At 43.1% G+C, this 21,852-nt stretch overlaps 1 protein-coding gene across 2 annotated transcripts in view; it reads right to left on the bottom strand.

The window, feature by feature from the left end:
• AKAP12 (A-kinase anchoring protein 12) overlaps positions 1-19,900 on the bottom strand; it is a 30,548-nt gene extending 10,648 nt beyond the window's left edge. Inside the window, exons 1-2 of one of the 2 annotated variants that reach the window (XM_082756093.1) lie at positions 19,668-19,900; positions 9,974-10,160 (exon numbers count right to left, since the gene is read on the bottom strand). In XM_082756093.1, the coding sequence (XP_082612219.1) occupies positions 9,974-10,160; positions 19,668-19,769 (289 nt within the window). In that variant the 5' untranslated portion in view covers positions 19,770-19,900. The remainder of the gene's footprint in view (positions 1-9,973; positions 10,161-19,667) is intronic. The other variant, XM_082756092.1, reaches the window with a different exon arrangement.
• Positions 19,901-21,852: the final 1,952 nt, after the last annotated feature.

Here is a 21,852-nt window from a genome sequence, read left to right as displayed (position 1 = left end):
GCCTAAATGCAAGTTTAACATTTGTTTGAAAGAATTTTGGACCAAAAAAAATAATCCAATGTTAGTGGCAACATCTTGGGAGAAGGCAGTGCCCTCATCTTTACATTGTGTATGTGCTACTTTGATGCCCAAGGGCATGCAGGAGACAACTTTCAAAAGTACATGCATCACTGCATTCCCCAAAATGAATTTGTTTTTATTTGAACCATCTTCAAGTTGGATCTAACTGCTGTGAGCCTTCCTTTGCCAGGGACTGGACCAGCTGAGCTCTAGAAGTACCTTCCAGTTTAGATGCTTCCCTGCCTCTGTTTGCTTACGACCTCTTTAGAAAGAACTGCATCTTTGTAAGAGTATACACAACATGCGCTAAGGTAAGGCTGAAACACAACTAAATAATAAGTAAAACTAAATCTACAAGTACACTGCCTTCTAATAGCTACATGGAGGGCAAATTATGTTTATATTCACTATCAGCAGCCTACTGGTTGTTGCTTCTCAACAGACATAAGCTGTTTTTTTTTTTTCTCCTTATCTAGCTGTTTAAAATTATTTACTTTAATTGTTCACTCCTAATTCTCTTAGAAGTCTAACCTCTGATAACACCCTAGCTCCCTGAACTTTTCAAACAATGATAGAAATTTTCAAATTGAGTAATCTGTGCCTGAGCCAGGTAAGAAGAAATATGTATATATTTGAAGAAGCAAAGATTATTACTCCATTGGTAATAAACCTCTTGCAAACATCAGTACAGTCCACAAGCAAAAATAACTCACTGTAAGAACACTTCAGTCATTGGCAGGGTAGGGAAGGGAAATAAAGTTCTAAGCACAGCTCGAAGCAGCAACAACACATTTGAGCTCACTTCTCATTTTAAGATGGTTAACAAAGGAAGAAAACACTTTGTGTTTATTTTCCTAATGTTCTTGGACTCTTATGAATCAAACATTACAGAGCTGCACACTAAGACCACGTAATGATAAAGGCAAGGAACCACTTTGCTATCTATGTTCATTTATTCTTAGGTCCAGAAAGAAGTGCATTGTCATTGCCATCAAACTATGTAATTTAACAGGAAGCTTATCATGGCTCAATAGGGATTCATAAAGTCAGAGGCATTTCTTCAAATACTGGGGTACATATCACATTTTAAAAATATTTAGTAACAGGCATACTTTAGATCTTTAGTATACCCCATATATATATAGACTATACCCCATATACATATAGAGAGATAAAGGGACATCTGTAGATATATACATATATGTATATTTGTTTATATTTATATATACACATGTATGTATGTATCTATGACAACAAAGCTTGCAAATACCACTGTTTTCAATACAGCAACATATTAACTCCTCTTTTTTTCCTGCATGGAGAAGGTGATATTTCTTCCCTTTGTGTAAGTTACAAGTTTTTTTTGTTGTTGTTGTTTGCTTTGTTTTTATGTCTGTTTTTCCCCTGGGTCAACCAGCTATGAAATTAAACACTTATCATTTAATGTTAAACACAGATTTGTTTATGAGCCAAACCTTTTACTATCTCCTATAGAAACAAGGTCTATAGAGCCTCCCTCCTGTTACTCCTCAATCCTGCACTAATGCCAGCACGCTTCCTCTCACATCTGGGACGCTCTGTCTCCATCTGACATGACTCAGATAAAGGTAGAGCAAAAACCAGGGCTGTGAGCCAGCCAGGAATGCTGGCTCTATGCAGGAAAGAGGAGAAGCAGAAAGACAGTGGGAGGAGAGAAGAGGTAAAGAGACAGTCATGGATCACTGTGGGCAACTGCTAAGCAGCTGAAGACATCTTTGTAAGGGCTCTCCTCTCTTGCAAGCAGTCCTGGGGAAGGCATATTTACTATTTCAGAAAAAAACAAACAAACAAACAAACAAAAGCTTTGAAAAAAAGTTTATAGTTACAGTTGAGACGGCATTTCTTTTTGCTCGTTTTTCTTTTGTTAATTCCTAGAACACAAGTTTAGTGTTTAAGAGGAGTTTCAGAGGTTTACAGGTAAACTGGTTTACTGCAAGAGGGGAATGATACAGAATGTAAATGAATGAGTTATATCTGAAGTAAGAGATAATGAAGAGTTTATAAAGGCATCTCTTCAAAATCATAAGTAGTCGAGATTTTTTGCTTATGAATGCATTGATTTACAAATAGAATAACATACTAGGACAGTGAGTAGATATCTGTTAAAAGCTTTGCAGGCAAAAAGAGCCAAAAAACTACTGCAAAACCTGCATGTCCAGTGAGTATATAGTAAGATGGCAAATGGAATCATAAGAATAAAGAGGACACAGAAGTTTAGAGGCACTGGGGTAAACTTTTATAAACCATTAAAGGAGGTTGACAGCAAGTAGGTCTCCTTTGTGGGTCCAGCAAACACACCGCCTTGCAATACTTTTATAAACAAACTGCAAAAGGTAAAAAAAAAATAAAAAAATAAAAAAAATAAAGAAAAGTGAAGATGTACTTTTAATACCAGTCAGAAAAGCTGCAGCTATGCTACACACATCACTCTTGCATCACTCCCTTGTAGCACAGGCAGTGGGTATTGCACCCCAAGGTAACACAGAGCCTGGATGCCAGCTATCGAGCGACACGCTGCTGTTGTTCCCAGTCTCTGCTTCACCTGCTTCCTTCTGCTCTATCCCATTGAGATCACTGCACCAGCCCCTTTCAACCAAGTCCATTTTGGATGTGTTTCCTCAGCACTGAGCAGGGCAATGCCATTCCAGATGGCTGCCTTGCATGCTGCCAGGGGGCTGCTGCCACTGCTTGGTGACAAGCTGCAGGGAGATGCATACCCAAGTGATGCTTCTGCAAGGTGACAAAGGATACTTCTCCATCCCATGGGCACATACATGTAGTAAACAGAAGACCTGAGAAGCCAACCGTACATGCTGAACTTGCTCTTTCTTTAGCAGTTGGATTCTTTAATGACGTTTTATTAATGACATTCTTGGTGCTCAAACATTTCAGGGCACTTCTGAATGCAAAACAAACAATGAGTAACTCCACTTCGGAAGTTACTCACACAAGATATTGTTCAGAGCATTGCAGCACATCACTGCCACAGGTATTTTGGCAGGGCAGCTAGCTCTTTGTTAATGAATTTATTGAATTCGAAAGTATCTTTAAGAAACACAGGAGATCTTCATCAAAATACTTCTTTTAATAGAAAAAAGCCTAGTAAAACACTTATGAACACAGTTTCTTCAGGTCTGTCCTGGGGTAGGGATGCATGAGCTACGGGCTCATGAAGGAAAACAGTGCAATAAAACTATATCCAGAGGCAATGATAAAAAAAAAGTCATAGGTCATATCATAACATTGATCCACTTCGCTATTTAAATCCACTGGGGCTAAGAACTAGAGCTGAAATTCTATTTTAACTGCTTATGTACCAGTTAAACTACCAAATATTTTAAAATTAAATCAAGGTGCTGTTTGTGTTTTAATCACTGCAAGTGGTCTCCTTTATCCCAAAGGAAACATATGATATTGAAGGCCTCGGGTAATGAGAAGTGCTTGGTCCCTACCCCCCATCCCCCAAATTTCTTTAGTCGCTTAGTCCACAGTGAGAGTTTATTTGCATTTTTATGAGCAGTATACTGATCAGATGTTGGAAAATTAATATTCTTAGACTATTTTCTAACTCGTTACATTAAAAATGAAATGAATTCATAGCACTCCTGTTTTAGCAGGCTGAGAGCCACTGTGGCAGCATGACTTAACTGCTCCCACCATCTCGCCTGTTTCTGAAGTGCAAACGTGTTCCTCTGCTGGTAGGCGCCAGAGGGAAAAGCAGCTCTCTGACTGCAAGAGTTAAATCCGCAGCACTTCATGTGCTCGCAGTCAACCATGTCAACATCTGGAGCTGGTTGACTTTTCCCCCTAAGGATTTGCAGTGCTGTGCTGGATTTTTTCCATAAATTCCCTGCATTCTAAATCTATCAGATGGATGTCACACACACCCTGAGCCCCGTGTTTCAAACCCAACTGGCCACTGAGAGACTCCAGAAGACTTTTTCATGTTGTTGTTTTGTTTTATTCGATGTTTAAGTATTTGTGGCCAGATCCTGCTTGTAGTCACATACACAATATCCTTGGTAGGCTTGCTTGAGCCTGAAGGAAAACTGAAGCCGCAGAGCCAAGAGGTGATTTCAGAATCATTTGCCTCCATTGTACCTGGATTTGCCACAAATACAACTTGTGCAGAACACCTACTGCTCTAAAGCTCATGTGGCAATGACACAGGAGAATGTAATTTAAAGAAGAATTTTAACCGAGTGTCTTTGATATTTCGCATTTAACACCAAGCTTTCATTCATAAAATACATTTTCCCTTAATGGCACAATTCCTTTAATTATTAGTAGAAATATTTGAAGGCAAGAACTAATACAAATGGAGAAGCAGTAATTAAAATACATGGTTTGAAACAACAACAGCTACAGAAAACCTACCCTAAACAGGTTTATTTGGAACAAGTCATCTATTGGGGATTATTAGTGAAACTTAAACAACAATGAAAAGTTGTGCTTTTGGGTTTTCATCACAGTGTGCAAGAACTGAACTTTATTCCTTAATTCCTTCGACCTCAAATTTCAGGTGATGAATTTCAGTAAATCAAACAAAAAGCCCCCCGTAGTAACAGAATTAAGCAGGAATATATCCAGGTGTTATATTTTTTTTTAACAAAGGTGGGGATTTTGTTGTTGCTTTTAACTACACAGTTTAATGTACCAAAATCTGTACAACTGCTGCTTTTTGACAATATTTCAGATTCTTGCTTCCTTTCCCTACTACTCATGGTATTTATGTTTCTGCTTCAACGTATAAATATTTCTCTAATGGAAAGCACACACTTCTTCCCTCCTGATTCTATTCCCTCAATTATTTCTAAGGTCAGACTCAGTGTTAATTGTGGGGAAGGGTTTCTTTCAGAAAAATTAAATAAAACAGAAGGATTTACAAATATTTCACATAAATTTCACAGTGCATAATTGCAATTCATGAGCTTTCTAATCCTGTTCTTCTGTCAAAGCATTAACAAGTCCCCTTAAATTCAGTCGTCAATTCTCTGGTACTTGGGAGGCACCCAAAGTTAAGTCTTAAGTTTTCACATACTTGTGTGTCTCGTTTAAAAAAGAAAGGAGGAAAAAGTTACAAAACAGCTGTAATTTATCATAGCATAGACTTAAGAAAGCAAAACCAATGTCCCCAGAAAAGGACATCACACATAACCTCTATTGAAAGAAACTAAAAGAAAGCACGATCATTTCCGCTGTGATGCTAAAACATTCCTCATAAACCTTTTATTTTTAGAAGTTTGTGCTTTAGCTGTACTTGTCTGCTCCAACCTAGAGACTAAGTTCTCAGATTCCAGCGTGGGATGTTATAAATTTCATTCATTCAAGGTTTTTAGATATTTCTTCATTCAGTTCAATGTTTCACAAAACAGCACTGAAGTTCAAAAACCAGTAGTTAAGACCCAACAAAATTATTCTCTTTTTTAACAGAAAGGTCATTAACCGTGGCTTGGATATACAGTTACTGTATTTAAAGATTCTTCATTAAACGAATTCACAATAATAAACTGCTCTCAAACTAGTCCAGCTGTTCTGCCTGTGAACCAGACCAGCATGCTGCAAATATTTATGAAATTTCATGGTTATCCATACCATCCGCATCTCATGTTCTGCAACTCTGTTTTGCTTTTTAAAATAGAATGTAATCACTAAACCTAAGACAGATGCACTTGGGTATTTGAGAAAAATAGCTGCTCTGCTAAGAGCAAGGAAGGGATAAGCAACATGGCTTAGTCGTTGTTGTGACATTTTTGAGAGCCCCTAATGACTAATGAAAACACACAATGGGAAACAGATTGGAAGTTTTCTTTGTCAAAGCATCTGCATAAAGGATAACAGACATCACACACAAACAAAGGAGTTTTAGCTTGAGCTACACTAATTAGACAAATGATAGCTTAATACACTCCCGCTTACCAATAAGGAAATGCACCCCGTCCCTTCAAAGAATAACCCATACCATGAGCTAGATGCACTTCTTGCAAAATGTACTACAGAAGCAGTTGTGCTACAGTGAAAACCCAAGTTTCCACAAGAATTATTTAATAAGGAAAACCTCAGATGATCAAACTGTGCAACCCTACGAAGAAATTGCTATTGAAAAACAGTTTAACCTTTAAATACTAACAATAAAAGGAAATAAAAAAATAGAGAACCCTTGAGGAAAAAGACTCAGCATGTGATAAGCTCATTAAACATCGAGTTTAATGAAAACCCTATTGTAAACAGCAGTAGGATATCTCCTCCCCTACTAACTGATTCAAATCACGTACAGTCCTCCCCAGGGTCAGCTCCAAATGGAGCTGGACTTCTGCAGGCTTTGTTGTCAGTAGGCATTGTAACACTAGAGTACTTTGCATGAATAAGCCCCCACTATTTGTTGAATTGGTTCACTAATGCCAGCAAATAAGATAAAAGCAAACAAACAAATATTCATACAAGGCAATAAAAAAAGACTTAGTAAATTACAAGAGACATCATCAATCTGAGGGAAGTTCTGATGCAAATTAGTTACCTTTACGGAAAACCTTTTTTTTTTCTTTTTTTTTAAAGTATAAAAATTGTAGTACCACTTAGTTTCCAGATAAAGAAAAAAGCCTGTGCAAAAGCAGCAGCGCAAAGTATTTTTTCCTTTTAGCTTTTCAATCCTGCAAATAGTAATATCTTTTCAGAAAGCCCAGTTAGTTTATAGTGTTAGCTCAACCACTTCAGTGGCTCATGCACTACTTTCTTAAACAAGATGCAGAGTCCTATGCATGTAACATCAAGATTTTAAAATCCCAGGCTGGAATCCTACTGGGACCCAAACACCCACCTCCACACCACGGTGTTAATCTCCTCTGGATTTTTGATTCATTATAATTAGTAAAAAAGAATAACAGCTTAACTTCTCTCATGCAAAATTTTTTACAATACCTAAATGATGCCTACTTCTACATTTCCTTACATTTGACTGTATTTAGCCTCTAAGATATTTGACCGCATTATGATATTTTTTCTTAATCAAGAAATAAAAAGCATTGTAGCCCTTGATTGTTGCTGCTAGATTTCAGACCCTGTGTCACAGTCCAATACTGCAGGAAAAAAAAAGAAGTAAGCGTCCTCTAGTTTATAAAAGTCTTGCAATACAAGTGCCACTTCAAGCATGCAATTGAAGTGACAAGAAGTTTTAAAATTTCAGCAGCCTTCACTGTGAAATGATTCTCATTCTGATGAAATATTTAAGGCAGACCTTTTAACTCCAACTACACCACCAGGAAATCTATCGAAAGTAAAACAATACTTCTGAGAGCCCAAGGAGCGTTCTAGCATGCACACCACAGCTCGCCCCACCCCAGCAAGTCATAAAACTGCTGCAGCACAAAGTCACCAGATGTCACACATGCAAAGCCAGGCACTAACCAGCAGAAAGGGGGGAAAAAATAAAAAAAAAATAAAAAAAAAAAAAAGGAATGTGCTTACGTTTTAGCAATGCCACACTGCCTTACCCGTGATTGTTATGGTCCCCAGCATTTTTAAATTACACTAATAATAAGAAACTTCCTTCTCACAGTATGAAGTTCCTGATATTTATTCCTCTGGAGCAGCCTGAGTGTGGGGAGCGTGCAGCAGAGCAGCCTCTTGCCTCAATGAGAGTGCACGAAGCCTTGTCCGTCTGATGAGAAAGGCAGACTGAAGCTGTGCTCCCACAGCCACTCTCACTTGGCAGCTGCTCTTGGTGGACCATTCCCTCCTCAGCTGTTTGCTGCACAACTAAGGGAGCAAAAAGCAACTTGGGGGTGGGCTGGGCGCACGTGATGTGCCATAAGGACCTGGATCCCTCCCCTCGCCTGCTCCAGCACCAATTGCTGGCTACCAGACCTCATGCGAGGCTCTGGAAGTGTTCGCAGGCTGCAAAAATGCAGTTTAACTATTCTCTTTCCATTGCTTCACTGCTGGTAATTAAAAAAAATTATACTTTGAAGTATTTGTCTTAATACCTTTCAATTCAAGTGCTCTTTTTTTCCTCCTTAAGAGAGGAAACGTCAGCTTTGCAGTAAGAAACAATTGCTTTTAAAACACTGTTTCATTCCCAACTTCTGAAATGGTTTTGAAGCAGTCACTAGACATCCAGTCCAAACTGATACTTCAATAGGTGCTAGTCAATAGCACTAGGTAATTTAGCCCACATAAACAAAAAAAGAGTATTAAACACTTGTTAATCCATAGTGAATCATTTGCTTCTTTGCATATTGACAGTCGCTTTGGGGAAGAAATATAGAACTGATGATTTATTTCCTTGGATGGAGAGATTTCTCCTCATAGAGCATTTAAAAGATACCATCCCCACCTTTACTCATCTGCCTAAGGGACATGTGGACCAGACGCTGAAAGATCCAGACGAGTGATACGAACAATTATGGATATCCGAATGTAGTTTTCACTTGAAAGACTAACTTTTCAGTGCTTTACCAGACAGTTTTTATTTGACTTTTGGATGATGTCATTTTCAGCTATTGCTACGAGAAAATACATACTGTATTTCCTCCATAAAGGTGGTGTTTTGGTGTTGTTGGGTTTTGTTTGTTTGTTTTTTTATATATAAAAAGTAAAAAGATGCTTTAAGATCAAACCTATGGAACTGTTTCCCTTTCATATAAATTATGCTACTGTCTAGGCTTGGTTCCACTGACAACAGTAAGATAAATCCCAAATAGAACAGCAGCATCATGCAACCACATGAGAGAGATTAAAGAAAGTAAAACCTTTTGGGGCAATCTATTCAGGTACAAATTCCTAATACTATCTGTGTTCATAAAGCATCATGCATTTCATCTACATCTAAGGGAGCTTCTCACTTCTCCTTTATTATACGCCTTAGGAACACAATTCCAGTACAACTAAAGATACAACACATAATTATATATAAAGATTAGTTTGATTGTTAACTTGAAACCACACCCTTTTAAAGGCCTTTCCTATTAATTGATCCAAAAGCTGAATGCCAACACAAAATCTACTTCAAAACATCAGGTATTTTCTCCTCCTTCATGACTGTGAGTATACTTTCTTATACCTATCCTCTCAAGAGTAAAGTTTTAAAGAGGAGTGAGTGAAAGATGAAACATGCCACATCGGTTTTACAGCACCCCTCTACCAACGCCAAAGTCAGCCTGCTGCTGGGCCTCTGCAGCCAATGCCACCCAGGGCCAGGAAGGGGCAGGAGTAAGAGGCTGGCAAGGGCAGGGCTTCTGTGAGAAAGATTTGGAGGGTCAAAATGCAAGCCTGATTAAAAGCAGTTTGAAAGACAGCTTTAAGCAAAACAGAGCCAATGGATTAGCAGCCTGTCCCTTCCTCCTGAGGAGTTCAAATGGTTCCTGGGCACCCTGTTTGAGATGGCCCTGCTCAAGCAGGAGGTTGGACCAGGTAACCTCTAGAGAGTCCTGCCAACCTCAGCCAGTCTGTGATCAATATTAATATCATTAGTGAATATAATAGGATTTCTACCCTATGAAAGAAGGGATAAGCCTATGCAGCATAAACTCCTAACACAGGAAGAAAAAAAATGAACTGTTCCCTCAGGTGAATGCTCAAGCAATTGGTAGCAAGCAAGCAGAGGCACTGCAGGCTCCCACTAACGGAAATGAAGCTGCCTTGAAGGCAGAAAAGATAGCATCCTGTACCACTGACAGCATCAGCCCCAACTCATTTGTTGCCTAAATTCTGCTATAAAGAAAATGCATCCCAATAAAACACCCTAGAGGAAGCACTTGAGTAACCAACAGATCACCTGAGCAACTCCCCATCCACTATGACACAGCCAGCTGAGTCCCATTTCAACCTTGCATCCAGACCTCTAAGATCAGTCCATTGAACCCAGATTTTTACTTACCATCTGTTCCAGGGGCCTCTGCTTGCTGTCCAGGAGGTTCCTGGATTGGTGAAGCCACCTCTGGCTGCTGCCCATTCAGCTCCTGAGGCGTTGTGGCAGCTCCTGGCTGCTGGGGCTCCTGCGGTGGGGCATCAAGCTCCAAGTTGTCTTCGTTAACGTCAGGTACTGGTGAATTTGCATCTAAAACCTGGGCAGCCAAGTATTGGATGAAGGATCGTAGTAGAAGAGAGAAAGATAAAGAAACGTAACATCAGTACCAGGTCAGCACTTTTTGCACAGAACATTGTTCTTTTGTTCTCATTTCACTTATATACGTGCAAGCATTTGGGGAAGTAATTACTTCTGTGCAGCATTGCTCCTTCTCAAGGTTATTAACTTTAATAAATCAAAGTACTTCTGTGAGAAAAAAAAATACATGATATAATCTGGGACTATTTATTGTACTCTTCTACTGCATGAGATGTGTGGATGAAGAACATTTTACAGACAATGGCCTATAACCTTGTGTAAAAATACATTTCTAACATTCCTTCTAGCATGAAGGAAAGCTTCGGGATAATGTGAAAAATATCTTTCCATTAGCTAGATTCATTCTTCAAAGTGTCTGGCACAACTCCTCCTATATGCACAGGAATCCTATCTGTATTTTGGCTTTTGGTATGGCTCCTCTGCTGACATGCTTATCTTGTGATCATGAACAGTACAATTGCAAAGAAAATTAACTATTTGGGACAGAAAGCTGAACATGTACATATAAATCCCATGAGGAAATTCAATTAAACTAGGGTTAGAACTAGAGCTTTGGGGCCTTGGTTATTAGGTAGAGGTTATTTTTACAGGGGAGAAAGAAGTTTGCAATACTTTAGGATTCCTCACTATAACATTTCAAACTTTTTTCCTAGATGTGCCAATACCAGGGAAAAAGCTCTCAACTTCTACATTTGATACATTTTAATCACTTCCAGAATGTCTATAGGCTTGCCATATAACAAGGGAGATACTTTTAAAATAAAAATGTCCTTCCAGAAGTATGAAATACATTGTGGTCATAAAAAAAAAAAAGCTTCCTTACACTTTGTTTAATTGACTAGCTCTCCAACTGATCACATTCCCTTCCAACAGAAGCTGCTTCAACTAATTAACCACATCTCAAATCTCTGCTCCTGAAGTGCAAGTTTAAAGTTCCTCTGGTGGGACAGCAGACCTTAATTACATATCATTTTCTTATTACTCAGCTGTATTCCCAAACTACTGGCATTGAAGACCTGTTAATTATATGAAGGAACCACAGATGCATCCCATTTTCCAATGTAATGCAACATCCAAACGCTTGAAGCACCAAACTGGAATCAGAAAGATGACACATTCGATGAGTATCTTCCAAAAAGCCACTAAAACAAGCTTCTGAATGGGCAGACCTATTTATTTATTTTTATTAGCAATTAGCCTGCTGCAGTGGAATTCCAAATCAACATGCAAAGTGCCAGGCAAAAGGCTTTCCTTTCCCTCTTATCCTTCAACTACCTATTCACGTGCCAGGTCAGATCTGAGGGAAGCGCTGCACCTACTTCCACAGGCAAAAGAGTCTGCATTAGGGCTCTCAATCTCCAGTTCAGAAGCCCTTAATTAAGCCAAATTGTTTCCACCTGGCATTGCTGCACTCCTCAAAGCTGCCTTTCACAGCCACATAATCCACCTCACGAAAAAGGACACCATTCTGCTCTACTGCCAATACCACAGATGGAATAATTTGGCTTCAGAGTTTTCACATGCTGAGACCAGATATTAAATAGAAGAAATACGGAATGGCTCAACACTCAGATTGTGCTCCCACTTCTCACATCATCCTTTTCATAAATCTAAAACACAGGAACTCAGAAGAAATAAAAATGCCACAGAACCGAACAAAGGGATGTAAAATCTGAGTTGTTCTACAATTGCACACAGGATTAATCAAACAGTAAAAAACAGTTGAAGACTAATAACAAATAGACACAGAAAATAACAACCCTTTTTTTTTAAAAAAAAAAAAAAAGTACTTTGAGATTCTTCATTACAAACTTATTAAAGGACTTTTCCTTTAATACATATCATAAATTGTAGTCATTCATTCTTTTAAGACTGTTAGTCCTGCAAACGCAGGAACAACCTTAGCTTTACTGGCTCTAAGGGCACTTAGCTAGCCATCCATGGATGGTTATTTTGAGGTGACAACCTCAGAATTAGCAACAACAGCTCTTTGAACTCACAAGAAAGGCAACAGCACTGAATATTTTAGCACTCCTCACCTTGTTCAAAAACTTCCTTCCCTTTCTTTTCAAACTTCCCCTAGTCAAACCATCTCAAAGCTAGAGTCATATTGACAAATGCACTTAGATAGACATATACTTAAAATTTACCATTTGTGTAAGTGCCTAACAACATGAATAGGCACTTACAATCTATGGACTCTGTAAGGATGATGTGGTATAAAGGAACCAGGTACCCCAATGCAGTGCCATTGTCTCCTTCTTAAATTGATCCCTCGGTGTAACAAGGAAATATTAATTATTACCATAGCTAATATTTCCCCAGTCCTGAATTTATTCTACAGTCACAATGCATTCAGGAAAACAGTGACTATGTATTAACCCAGAGATACATAACCAAAATCCAGCAATCACTGAATCAGTGACTAAAGCAGATTATGCTTTAGATCTGTAAATGCTATGATACTTCCCAGTGTGAAGAACAGAAGGAAATGTATGAACACTGCTAGATGTAAGACTAGAAGCTGTTTTTACTATCAGCTGGTAGAATTATAACCAGTATTTATGCTGTCCATAAATTCAGTTTAGAAAGCAGGACACAGCATTCAAAACCAAGAAAGCTGTAAATATACAAAAAATTTAGCATTTTGAAATTTGACCAGATCTGTAGTACAGCCCAGCCCTTCCAGGGAACAGTGACTGTTTTAGCCCAATCTCTAGGACAAGAATTCGATGTGATTCTTGGCCACAGGAAGGCAAATTTAAATTTTAATATCAAGTGTCCTACTTTAAATAATTGAATAATTATCAAAACCAATAAAGTATTTTTTTATTATTTTTTTTTTTACAAATTAAAATGCATATAAAGGAGAATAAAATATGCACTTTCAGGGGCTGGGGCATTTGTAACATTAGGGGATACAACAGCATAATTAGTTTAAAAAAAAAAAAAACTTTTCTAAGAAAATTTGCTCAGGCTCTTTATGAGGGTCATTGCAGTCTGTCCCAATGCATTAGTTTGTGAAAGAAACTAATTTCAATTTTCACTCACATTAACTGCTTCATTTCTCTGAAGGGACCTGAACCACAGTTTAGACCAATTATGTCCAATTTATTCAGCTGTGTTCTTAATTCCATTGAGAATAATTATAAAGCTTCGACAAATATAAAGTCAAAGTTTAGAGAGATGGGTGAAAATCTCAAAGACAAAAATTAACAATATTGGGAGTCTCATTATTTAGCTCTGTGTTTATCTACAGGTAATGAGACATTACATTGGTACATTTATCAGTATTTATCAGGTTTCTGTGGCATTCACTCATAGCTCCCTCCTTGGGTTATGAATTAACTTATGAATGTGTTGTCTCATAAATGCAGGAGAAACTGAAAAGACTTGGTTATCCAGTTCACTGGTCCTTCAGCTTGATCATTCTCAAAACAAAGAACCATCAGTGATGTAACACTTCTGCTCTTGTCATGCCACCGCCATAAATCATGCAAGCAATTTTTAAAGACTTGCTTCATACCCACTGCAAAGGTGGAAGCCAAGCGCTGGTACGCAGTTAATGAGACTAAAATGCATACCGCTTGTTGCCCATGCCTACAGCAGCTTCTGCTCCATTTGTTGGGTAGTTTTGAGCCCAACCGTTAGACTTCAATAAATGCATACATCATTATAAACGTATAAAGAAAGATAACACAAAGAACCACATGAGATGTGGATTAAGAGAAGGCCCCTGACTGCTTGTTGTACGTTTGAACATGCTTCATACGCTCATTCACTATTCACCACGGGGCCAGCAGTACCCAGCTTCTTCCCCCACCAGGAATCACCGTCATTCCCAACATTCCTTGTACCAGTCCCAAATCATTCCAAGGATTCCTCATACCAGGCCCAAATGCACCAGGGTTAATTTTGCCTCATTCTGTTAATCCCGCTACACTGATTCTACGTGAGATTACTAAAATAGCCAGATCCAGCTGTCTGAACAACTGAGCAAACTAACGTAAACATCTCTAATATTTTTTCTGAAGTTGGATTTCAAAAATTTGGGAAGCTTAGAGCACCGCTGGTCAGCTCAAGAGGTCAGCTCCTTACACACACTGCTTCATTAAAAAGATCTTCAAACAGCAACATTAAAAAAAAAAAAAAAAAGTGAATTTAGGTCATTCTAGTTCTTTGTTCACAGCAGTTTGTCTTGGTTTGCATTAGCTAAGGACTAGAGGTTCATGGGACGTTACAAATTCCAGGTGGAGATACAGAATAAGGGCCTTCTGTCAAGGCACATAAGATCATACTTAGCTTCAGTATCTTATTTCTTGGTAATATCTCCTGCAGACAAAGCCAAGGGCCTTCTCCTTACCTTTTACTCTCTTGGATCTTGCCTCTTCTGTCCTAACTCTCTCTGACTTAGTTGTGACGTCTCCTTAAGGATGACTAACCTTGAAATCCACTTGGCTAAAATGAAGCCTGGTTTTTATTCCCAAACCATCACCATGATCTTTTTGCAAGTTGTGAAGAAAGCCCTCCTTCTAGCCTGCCATTCAGATCTGTACCCTAAGCCAGAACCAACACGAGCTCCTTCCTCAGTCTCACATCTCTCAACTCTCTGCATAGCAATCCTAGGACACCACCACAACACGGTCAGGAGGATAGAGCACAAAGCAGGTTACTCTTGTTTCAGTAACTAAACACATGGCTTGCATTTCCAACCAGAGTGACTTTCAAAGGCCGCATTGCTCCTCACTGCATCTCTTTAGCTTCTCTGTCACATCAAACACAAGCTAATTGCCTTCCCTGGCCTTCAAAGTGCCTGGACACTCCCTCTACCACCTCCCTCTTATCTCCTAGATGATTAGAGGGCTATTTCACACTTTCAGTAGATCCATGGCATCAATTTCCATTGTGCATTTTTTCAATTAAGCGCCTTTATGCTTTCTCTCAAGCCACTCTGCAGGCATGGGCCCAACTCCAAACATCACCACAAAACGACATGACCGTCTTCCTTCCAGATCTGAAGAGGACTCGGAAGGGATCAGCCCCCACTGTACTGGGAGCACCCTGCAGCCGCGTCCACCATTCAGACCAAAGGCTTCAAACTCAAGTGCTTTTTAACCAGAGCTCTTAGAGATGCTGTTTAGGGACTTTCCTCTGGTACTTGATTAAGCTGAGTTTTACAATCGCTAATGTACGACTTGCTTGTATTTGCAGGCTGACTCAGCCCTGTCACCAGCACACAGTTGTTTAAACAGCAGATGTAAGTCTGTCACAGCTGTTATTTGTCATGCATTCAGACAATAAGACATTCTGACATCTCAGCTGGTAACCTCTTTAGAAGAGACAGTTCCAAATATTTACTGTCTAGCAGACACTTGCTCTCATTACAAGGCAGGTAGCGTAATCAAGTTACTACTCAGAAATAGGAATTATCCAGAAAACACGGCTTGAATGATCGCTGCTCTTGAGCAGGGGCCCTAGCATGGGAGCAAGCCAGGAATTCACCACACAAAATTTTCAAGCCATCAAAATTCCCGCAGAAGGCTATCTTTGCCAAACCTCTATTTTGCTGCAAGAATAGCTTGTTGCTCTGCCAGGCTTTTTTTTTTTTTTCCTCCCCTGCATCCTACCTTTAAAAGTTTCCCCACGTAGCGGCAGGTAGCTGTTCCTACACAGCTCTCTGCTTTCTCAGCAGGGCCACAGAAAAGTACCTGTATTTAAATTGGTGCCCTGGACTTCTAAGTAAGATAAAAACGGGGTGGATCACACTTGTTCTGGCTCGGATGTTCATAGCATGACGCGGCTTTCCTTGCAGACCCTGCAGCTCGTAGTTGCTTCCCTCCCCACAGGGCCCCAGAGGGCACCGCCCTGAGGGACAGCAAGCCAGCACCTCACCTCTTCCCAGTCTCTCTTTTGGCTCTCAACATCAGAATGGGAGGCTGGGAGAGAGAGGCATCACTGCTATGAGCAGAGATGAGCACACAAGGTGAAGGTGACAGCACCGATCTAGCCATTCGCTGCCACCCAGGGAGGTGTCACCCAGGCCTGGTCTGCTCCCTCCACCCACTGGACCTTGACAAATTGGCAAAAATCAGTCCTGCCAAAGAAGCTGAACAGCTTCCTATGGGGTTAACTCACTGAATGAGTTTGCTGAGTGCCAGAAACAGCCCAGAGAAGCTGCAGGCACCCAGGCTGGAGAGGAGGCAGAAGTACAGGACCCATGCCAGCAGACATCTCAAAGCTTTTGCTAGCCTGGGACAGCTGAACTTTGTCTGCTCTCTCTAAAGAGATCCTGCTCCTATTTCTAGCACTATTATTATTGAAATCTGTTAACTCCTTCTCAGACCAAGTTTCAGTCCTCAGTGTTACTCAGGACAGAGTGGCAGGGAGATCTCAGCCATGGTCTACCAGCTCACTGCCACCAGTGTCGATGTTTTCATTTCCCCTCCTGGCTGCCTGCCACAGGTGCTTGCCTTGGCCTGGCTTTAGGTCTCACCTGGACATTGTATGAGGCAAATGAATCCATCAGGGAACTAGCCCAGCATCAAGACTGGCCTGAAGACTTAGCCAGTTTGTTTGGCTTATGGAAATGTACGGTGAGCACCAGGCACAGTGTGAGGCGGGGCTGCATCATATGGGGCAAGGCAGGAAAGAGGGACGGGGGAGGAAGAAGAGGATGGGAAGAAGTATTGCTGCCGAAACAGTCAGGAAATATCTAGATCAGATCAACCCTCTGTGGGACCACACCCTGCCCACAGATTTCAGCAGGACATTGGATGTTGATTCACAGGTCGGATGGATTTGGTTCAGACATGTGGAGGGGTTGGTATCTCCAGCTACGTCCCACTCCCTGCAGAGGGGTCTTCCCACAGCAGGGTGGCTATGCACGATAAGGATCTGTTATAGCAAGCAAAAAACAAGAAACCACACCACCAATTTCAAGTCCCACTGACGTGTTGGGATGGAAACTCTGGAGCTGCTGCAGGTATAAGTCAGCAGCAACCTGTGAAAGGATGGGGCGAACACCTGAGGTCCTGGCTCCTAGAGCCTATGTTTAACCTGCAGTGCTTCCAAGCCAACATGCCCAAGGCTCCCAAGCATCTTTAGCACTGCAGCCCAAGTGCTTAACAGGGCATCTGACATCTCCCAGGCTGCAGCAGTGAGAAACACAGTTTCTGGACCCCCCTTCCAGTAACTAGGACACCTCAGGAACTGGTATCTGGCCAAAGAGTCACAGGGGGATAATGACGCGACTTGAAGACTGTAAATTTGGTCTTTCTGGAAGAAAAAGCAAACAGGTTTTCATCTTGTACAAAATACAACTGTTACAAAAGACACTTGATTAAATATTTTGAGGAATTTTAAGTGACTAAGAAGTACAACTGCTGAGATTTTACATTACACATTAGAACAGTTGCCTAGACAATTCGTCTGTAATTGATTTTTGCCAAGGCTCACTCACATTAGACTACACTGAAGCCAGTTTTCAGAGTTTTTATTCTAAAAGAGAGGGTAGTGATGAGCATTTTAACTTGAAAAGCATAAGAAAGATGACCATCCTTTAAAATGGCTCTATTGCATATTCTGCAAACACATTAGCTCATTGATAGATTTCTCCAGGGGCATAGCATGATCTGGTGATTTTCAAATTCAAAGGGCTAACTATGAAAAATTATGTCTCAAGTCCACACGAAGCTCTCTCACTGGAGTAAGAACAGATTAAGTGAGATACAAAAAAAAAAAAAAATAGCAGGGCTAAAGTTCATAAAAGCTTCCTTTTCTTTTTATTTAATGTAATGGAAGACAAAAATGGCTGGTTTAGAAAAGCGGCAGTAATACAACTTCTTACAGCAGTGAAATGCAAAAAATTCCCCACCTTTAACCAGTTCGACTTAAATAACAAAATTTAATTATTCGAAAGCATGATTCCTAAAGAGTGGAAGATATAAACCACAGCATTAAAAACAATAATAGTCTGTAGTCGAGAACAACATCGGCGATGTTCTCTTTTTTGTCTTGGTTCTCACAACTGGATAAACACGGCTATGAACATTATGTCCCTTCTTGAGAGTCACATTATCTTCATTTTAAAACAATCATGGTAACCAAATGCTTGCCCTCTGTAAATTCACCGCCGCCTAGATTTCAGCATCCGAGTTCTAGAACCACTCAATGTAACTGCTAAATATTTTGTTAGCCAACACCAATCCCTCACGCTTATTTGGTTAAAAAGAAAATAAAGTAAATCTCAGTTAATTTAAAGCTCATTCTCAATGTGGTTTTCAAATCTGTCAAAACACGCACAAGGAGGTCTAGGGGATGCCAGGAACTATGGGAAATTCAACTTGAAAGTTAAATCTGAACCACAAGGTCAAAGAAACAAAGTCATAACCAGTTCTCAAGCTCTAACACACCCACACGCCAGCTCAGAGAAACTTCTGAGTAGCCGTGCTCCGGGGACCCAAACTCCGAGCAGCCTGGGTATAACGCCGCGTTATTCCCCCCCTAACAAACCCACGTCTGACCCCACGGCGATGCTGTGTAAACACGCCGGTGGACATAACCTCCCTTTCAGTCCCAGAATCCCCTAAACACGCCTATTCCAGAGGGATAAATGGGTTCATTCATAATCTATTTTTAACCCCCAGACATGTTTTAAAAGAATTTCTTTCAATTCTTTCGGCGGCTCCGTTTAAAATAGCGTGGACCCGGGCCCCCCCCAGCCCGCTTTTAGGGGCTGCCCCCCGCTCCGGTGCGCCGCGGCACCGGGGAGCGCCCAAGGCGGGCAGCGCCACCGCCCGCCGCCGTGCATCCAGCCCCGGGGGGGCTGCGGAGATGCCGGGGAAGGGTCGGGGGAAGGGTCGGGAGAAAGGGGGGACCCTCCCGGGGCGGAGGCCGGCGGGACGAAGTTGGGGCAGCGCGGGGAGGGCTCCGCGCTGCAGCCCCCGCGGGCGGGCTGGGCTAGGCTGGGCTGCGCCTCGACGCGCCTCCCACCGCACCCTCGGGAGAGATGGGAGGGAGGGGGGAAAAAAAAAAAAAAAAAAAAAGAGGGGGGGGGAGAAAGGGAAAATTAAGAAATAATAACAATAAAAAAAAAAAGGCTGCGGAGCGCAGCGGCTGCGGAGCGCCGGGTACCGCCGCAGCCAGCCCTGCTGGCGCAGCCCCTGCCCTCTCCCCCCGGCTGGGCGCGGCCCCGCTCCCCCCGCAGCCCCCGCGGCCACACACAAAAGCGGCGCCCCCCGCCCTCGCCCCCGGCCCCCGCCGCCCCGTTTTATGACTGCGGCGCTGCCCGTGGCGCAGTCCCGGCCCGGAGCCCCCCCGCCGGCCGCGGCAGGTGCCCGAGGGGCCGCAGGAAACTTTCCCCGCACCGGGGGAGCCGCCACCGCCCGTCCCTACCCCCCTCCTCCCTTTCCCCTCGTCCCCCGTCCCCGGCCGCCCCCTGCCTTACCTTGGCGGTCTCCGCCGCCGCTTCCCCCGCCGGCGCTGGGGGGCTGCCGGGGGTCCCGGCGGCGCCGTCGCCCCCCGGCTCGGTGGAGCTGCCGGCGCCCATGGCGCTGCCCCGCGGCCGGGCCGGGCCGTGCGGCGGGAGGGGGCTCGGGGGGCGGCGGCGGCGCAGCCGGGAATGAAGGAGCCCGGCTGTCCGCGAACTCCTTTAGGGAGCGAGGGGAGGGAGGGAAAAGGGAGGAAGAAAAAAAAAAAAAAAAAAAAAAAAAAAAGAGAGGGAGGAAAATCACCTCCGCCCCTGGTCCCCCCGCCCGTCTGCCTCTTGCTCCATCACATGAGCAGAGCCCCAGACACGCCTTGCAGCATCGAGCCGGGCTGATAAGGAGCGCCGGGGGGGGGCAGCGCCCTGCCCGCCGCCGCCCCGCCGCCGGGGTCCGGCCCCTCTCTGCCGGGCACCGCCGGGGCCGCTCGGGGCGGGGGCGACCCCCGGACCCCGCTCCTCGGCGGCCGCCCCTCGACGCTGACTCAGCGCTTCTGGCCCCCCGCCCGCACCGGGACCGCACCGCGACCGCACAGGGACCGGCACCGGCACCGGCACCGAGCCGCCGCCCTCGGGGGGAGTCGGGCCCCCGCCCGGCCGCGCTGCCCCGCACCGCCGGGGGGCTCCTGCCCGTCCCCGGGGACCCCCGGGCCGGCGGCGCCCTGGGCTCGACCGCCGCCGTGCCGGGCCCTGTGCGGGAAGCCGGGGGCGCATCCTGGCTGCAGCCGATGCAAAACGAGCGGGGTCCTGTGCCTCAGGCCGCCTCGGGGTGGGGGGAGAAAAAACCAACAACAAATGTCTTTTTTTTCCTTTTTTTTTTTTTTTTTCCTTTTTTTTTTTTCTTCTTCAGGTATTAATTCTTGCCAGATTAAACGACAAGCAAAGCAAGCAACGCGGTAGTCTCTCTCCTGACCCGACACAGGAGCAGGACCAACGCATACATAGGAATGCTCCGGTCCAAAAGTATCCCCCGGGAAATGACACACAGTAAAGCACACCAACCGCTATGCGCCAAGTGGATCCATGTGCTTCAAATCCACCCACCCTCTGTGGGGTTCGTAGTTCAAATCAGATATCAGGTACTCAGCAGCCATATACGATTTCCATTAGAAAAATTAAAACAATCCGCTCTCATCAAGACACTGCTTCATTCAGGGAAGAAAATTAAAAAAGAGATAATTATCTTAAAAAAATCCATTCTACAAATTGTCTGATCTCTGCACATGGTCATTTTTTTTTTTCCTAAAGCAATCAAGCCATACCAAGTCATTGAGTGACAAAGCCACTGCAGCAACTCCCTTCAGCCAGTACGAGAACCTACCAGAGCCTTCAGCAGAACAAAACTGCTGTCACGGATGGTGCAGGCAGAACCAGCACCCCTTCCCATGCTGATTAGTCCCACTCCTCCTCAGATTCCCTATAGATGTGTGTCACAGCAGGACCACATTGTCCTAAAGCCACTTATCTGCCCAACAGTTTTAATTGTTTATCTTTTTTTCCCCCTCATCCATAGGAAATTGGTGTTTTAAGGGAGCTCAGGAAAAATAAGAAGGGATGGAAATCTGGTTGTGTGGCCAGTTGGTTCAGGGGGGTGGGAGTGAAGCCTGCCCAAAGTCATGGCTATCCCCAAGATCCAAGCAGGGGAGCTGCACCCTGGAGAGCAAAGCACTCGAATCCTCGCTGCAGGAGCCATTTTGAACATGCTCCAGCCTCCACACGGCCTCTGAGCCCAGAGCCGCCAAGCCCTTCTTGCATCTATTGCTCGTGTTGCACCTCTGCACTGAGAAGAGCAGCAGATACAGATATATTCCAGAGTGGGCCTACGGGATCTTTTCTGCAGTGAAATACTAGCAAATATATGCCAGTATATATGCAGAGACAGGCCTACAGCAACTCACAGAACCACATGGGAAAGCCTCTGAGGACTATTTTGCAGCGCACGTTTCTGTCTCCCTGCTACCAGGGCAAAGCTTGCTCTCAGGCTCTTGATGTGCCTCTGCCCATAGCACCGTGCACGTGTACGGGGCCATCAGCTGGGCCTGTGGTGTGTCATGGCCCCTGTGTGCCATCTGAGTTGTTCCTGGTGGTTCAGGTGAGCGGGCAGAAGAAAAGCCTTCATCAGACAAGATGCCCAGCAGCTCCAGAGAGA

The sequence above is a fragment of the Aythya marila genome (assembly GCF_965140915.1).
Source record: "Aythya marila genome assembly, chromosome: 3".
Taxonomy (NCBI): Eukaryota; Metazoa; Chordata; class Aves; order Anseriformes; family Anatidae; genus Aythya; species Aythya marila.
Note: the sequence above shows the minus strand (reverse complement) of the source record. Positions and strands in the feature narration are given on the sequence as shown.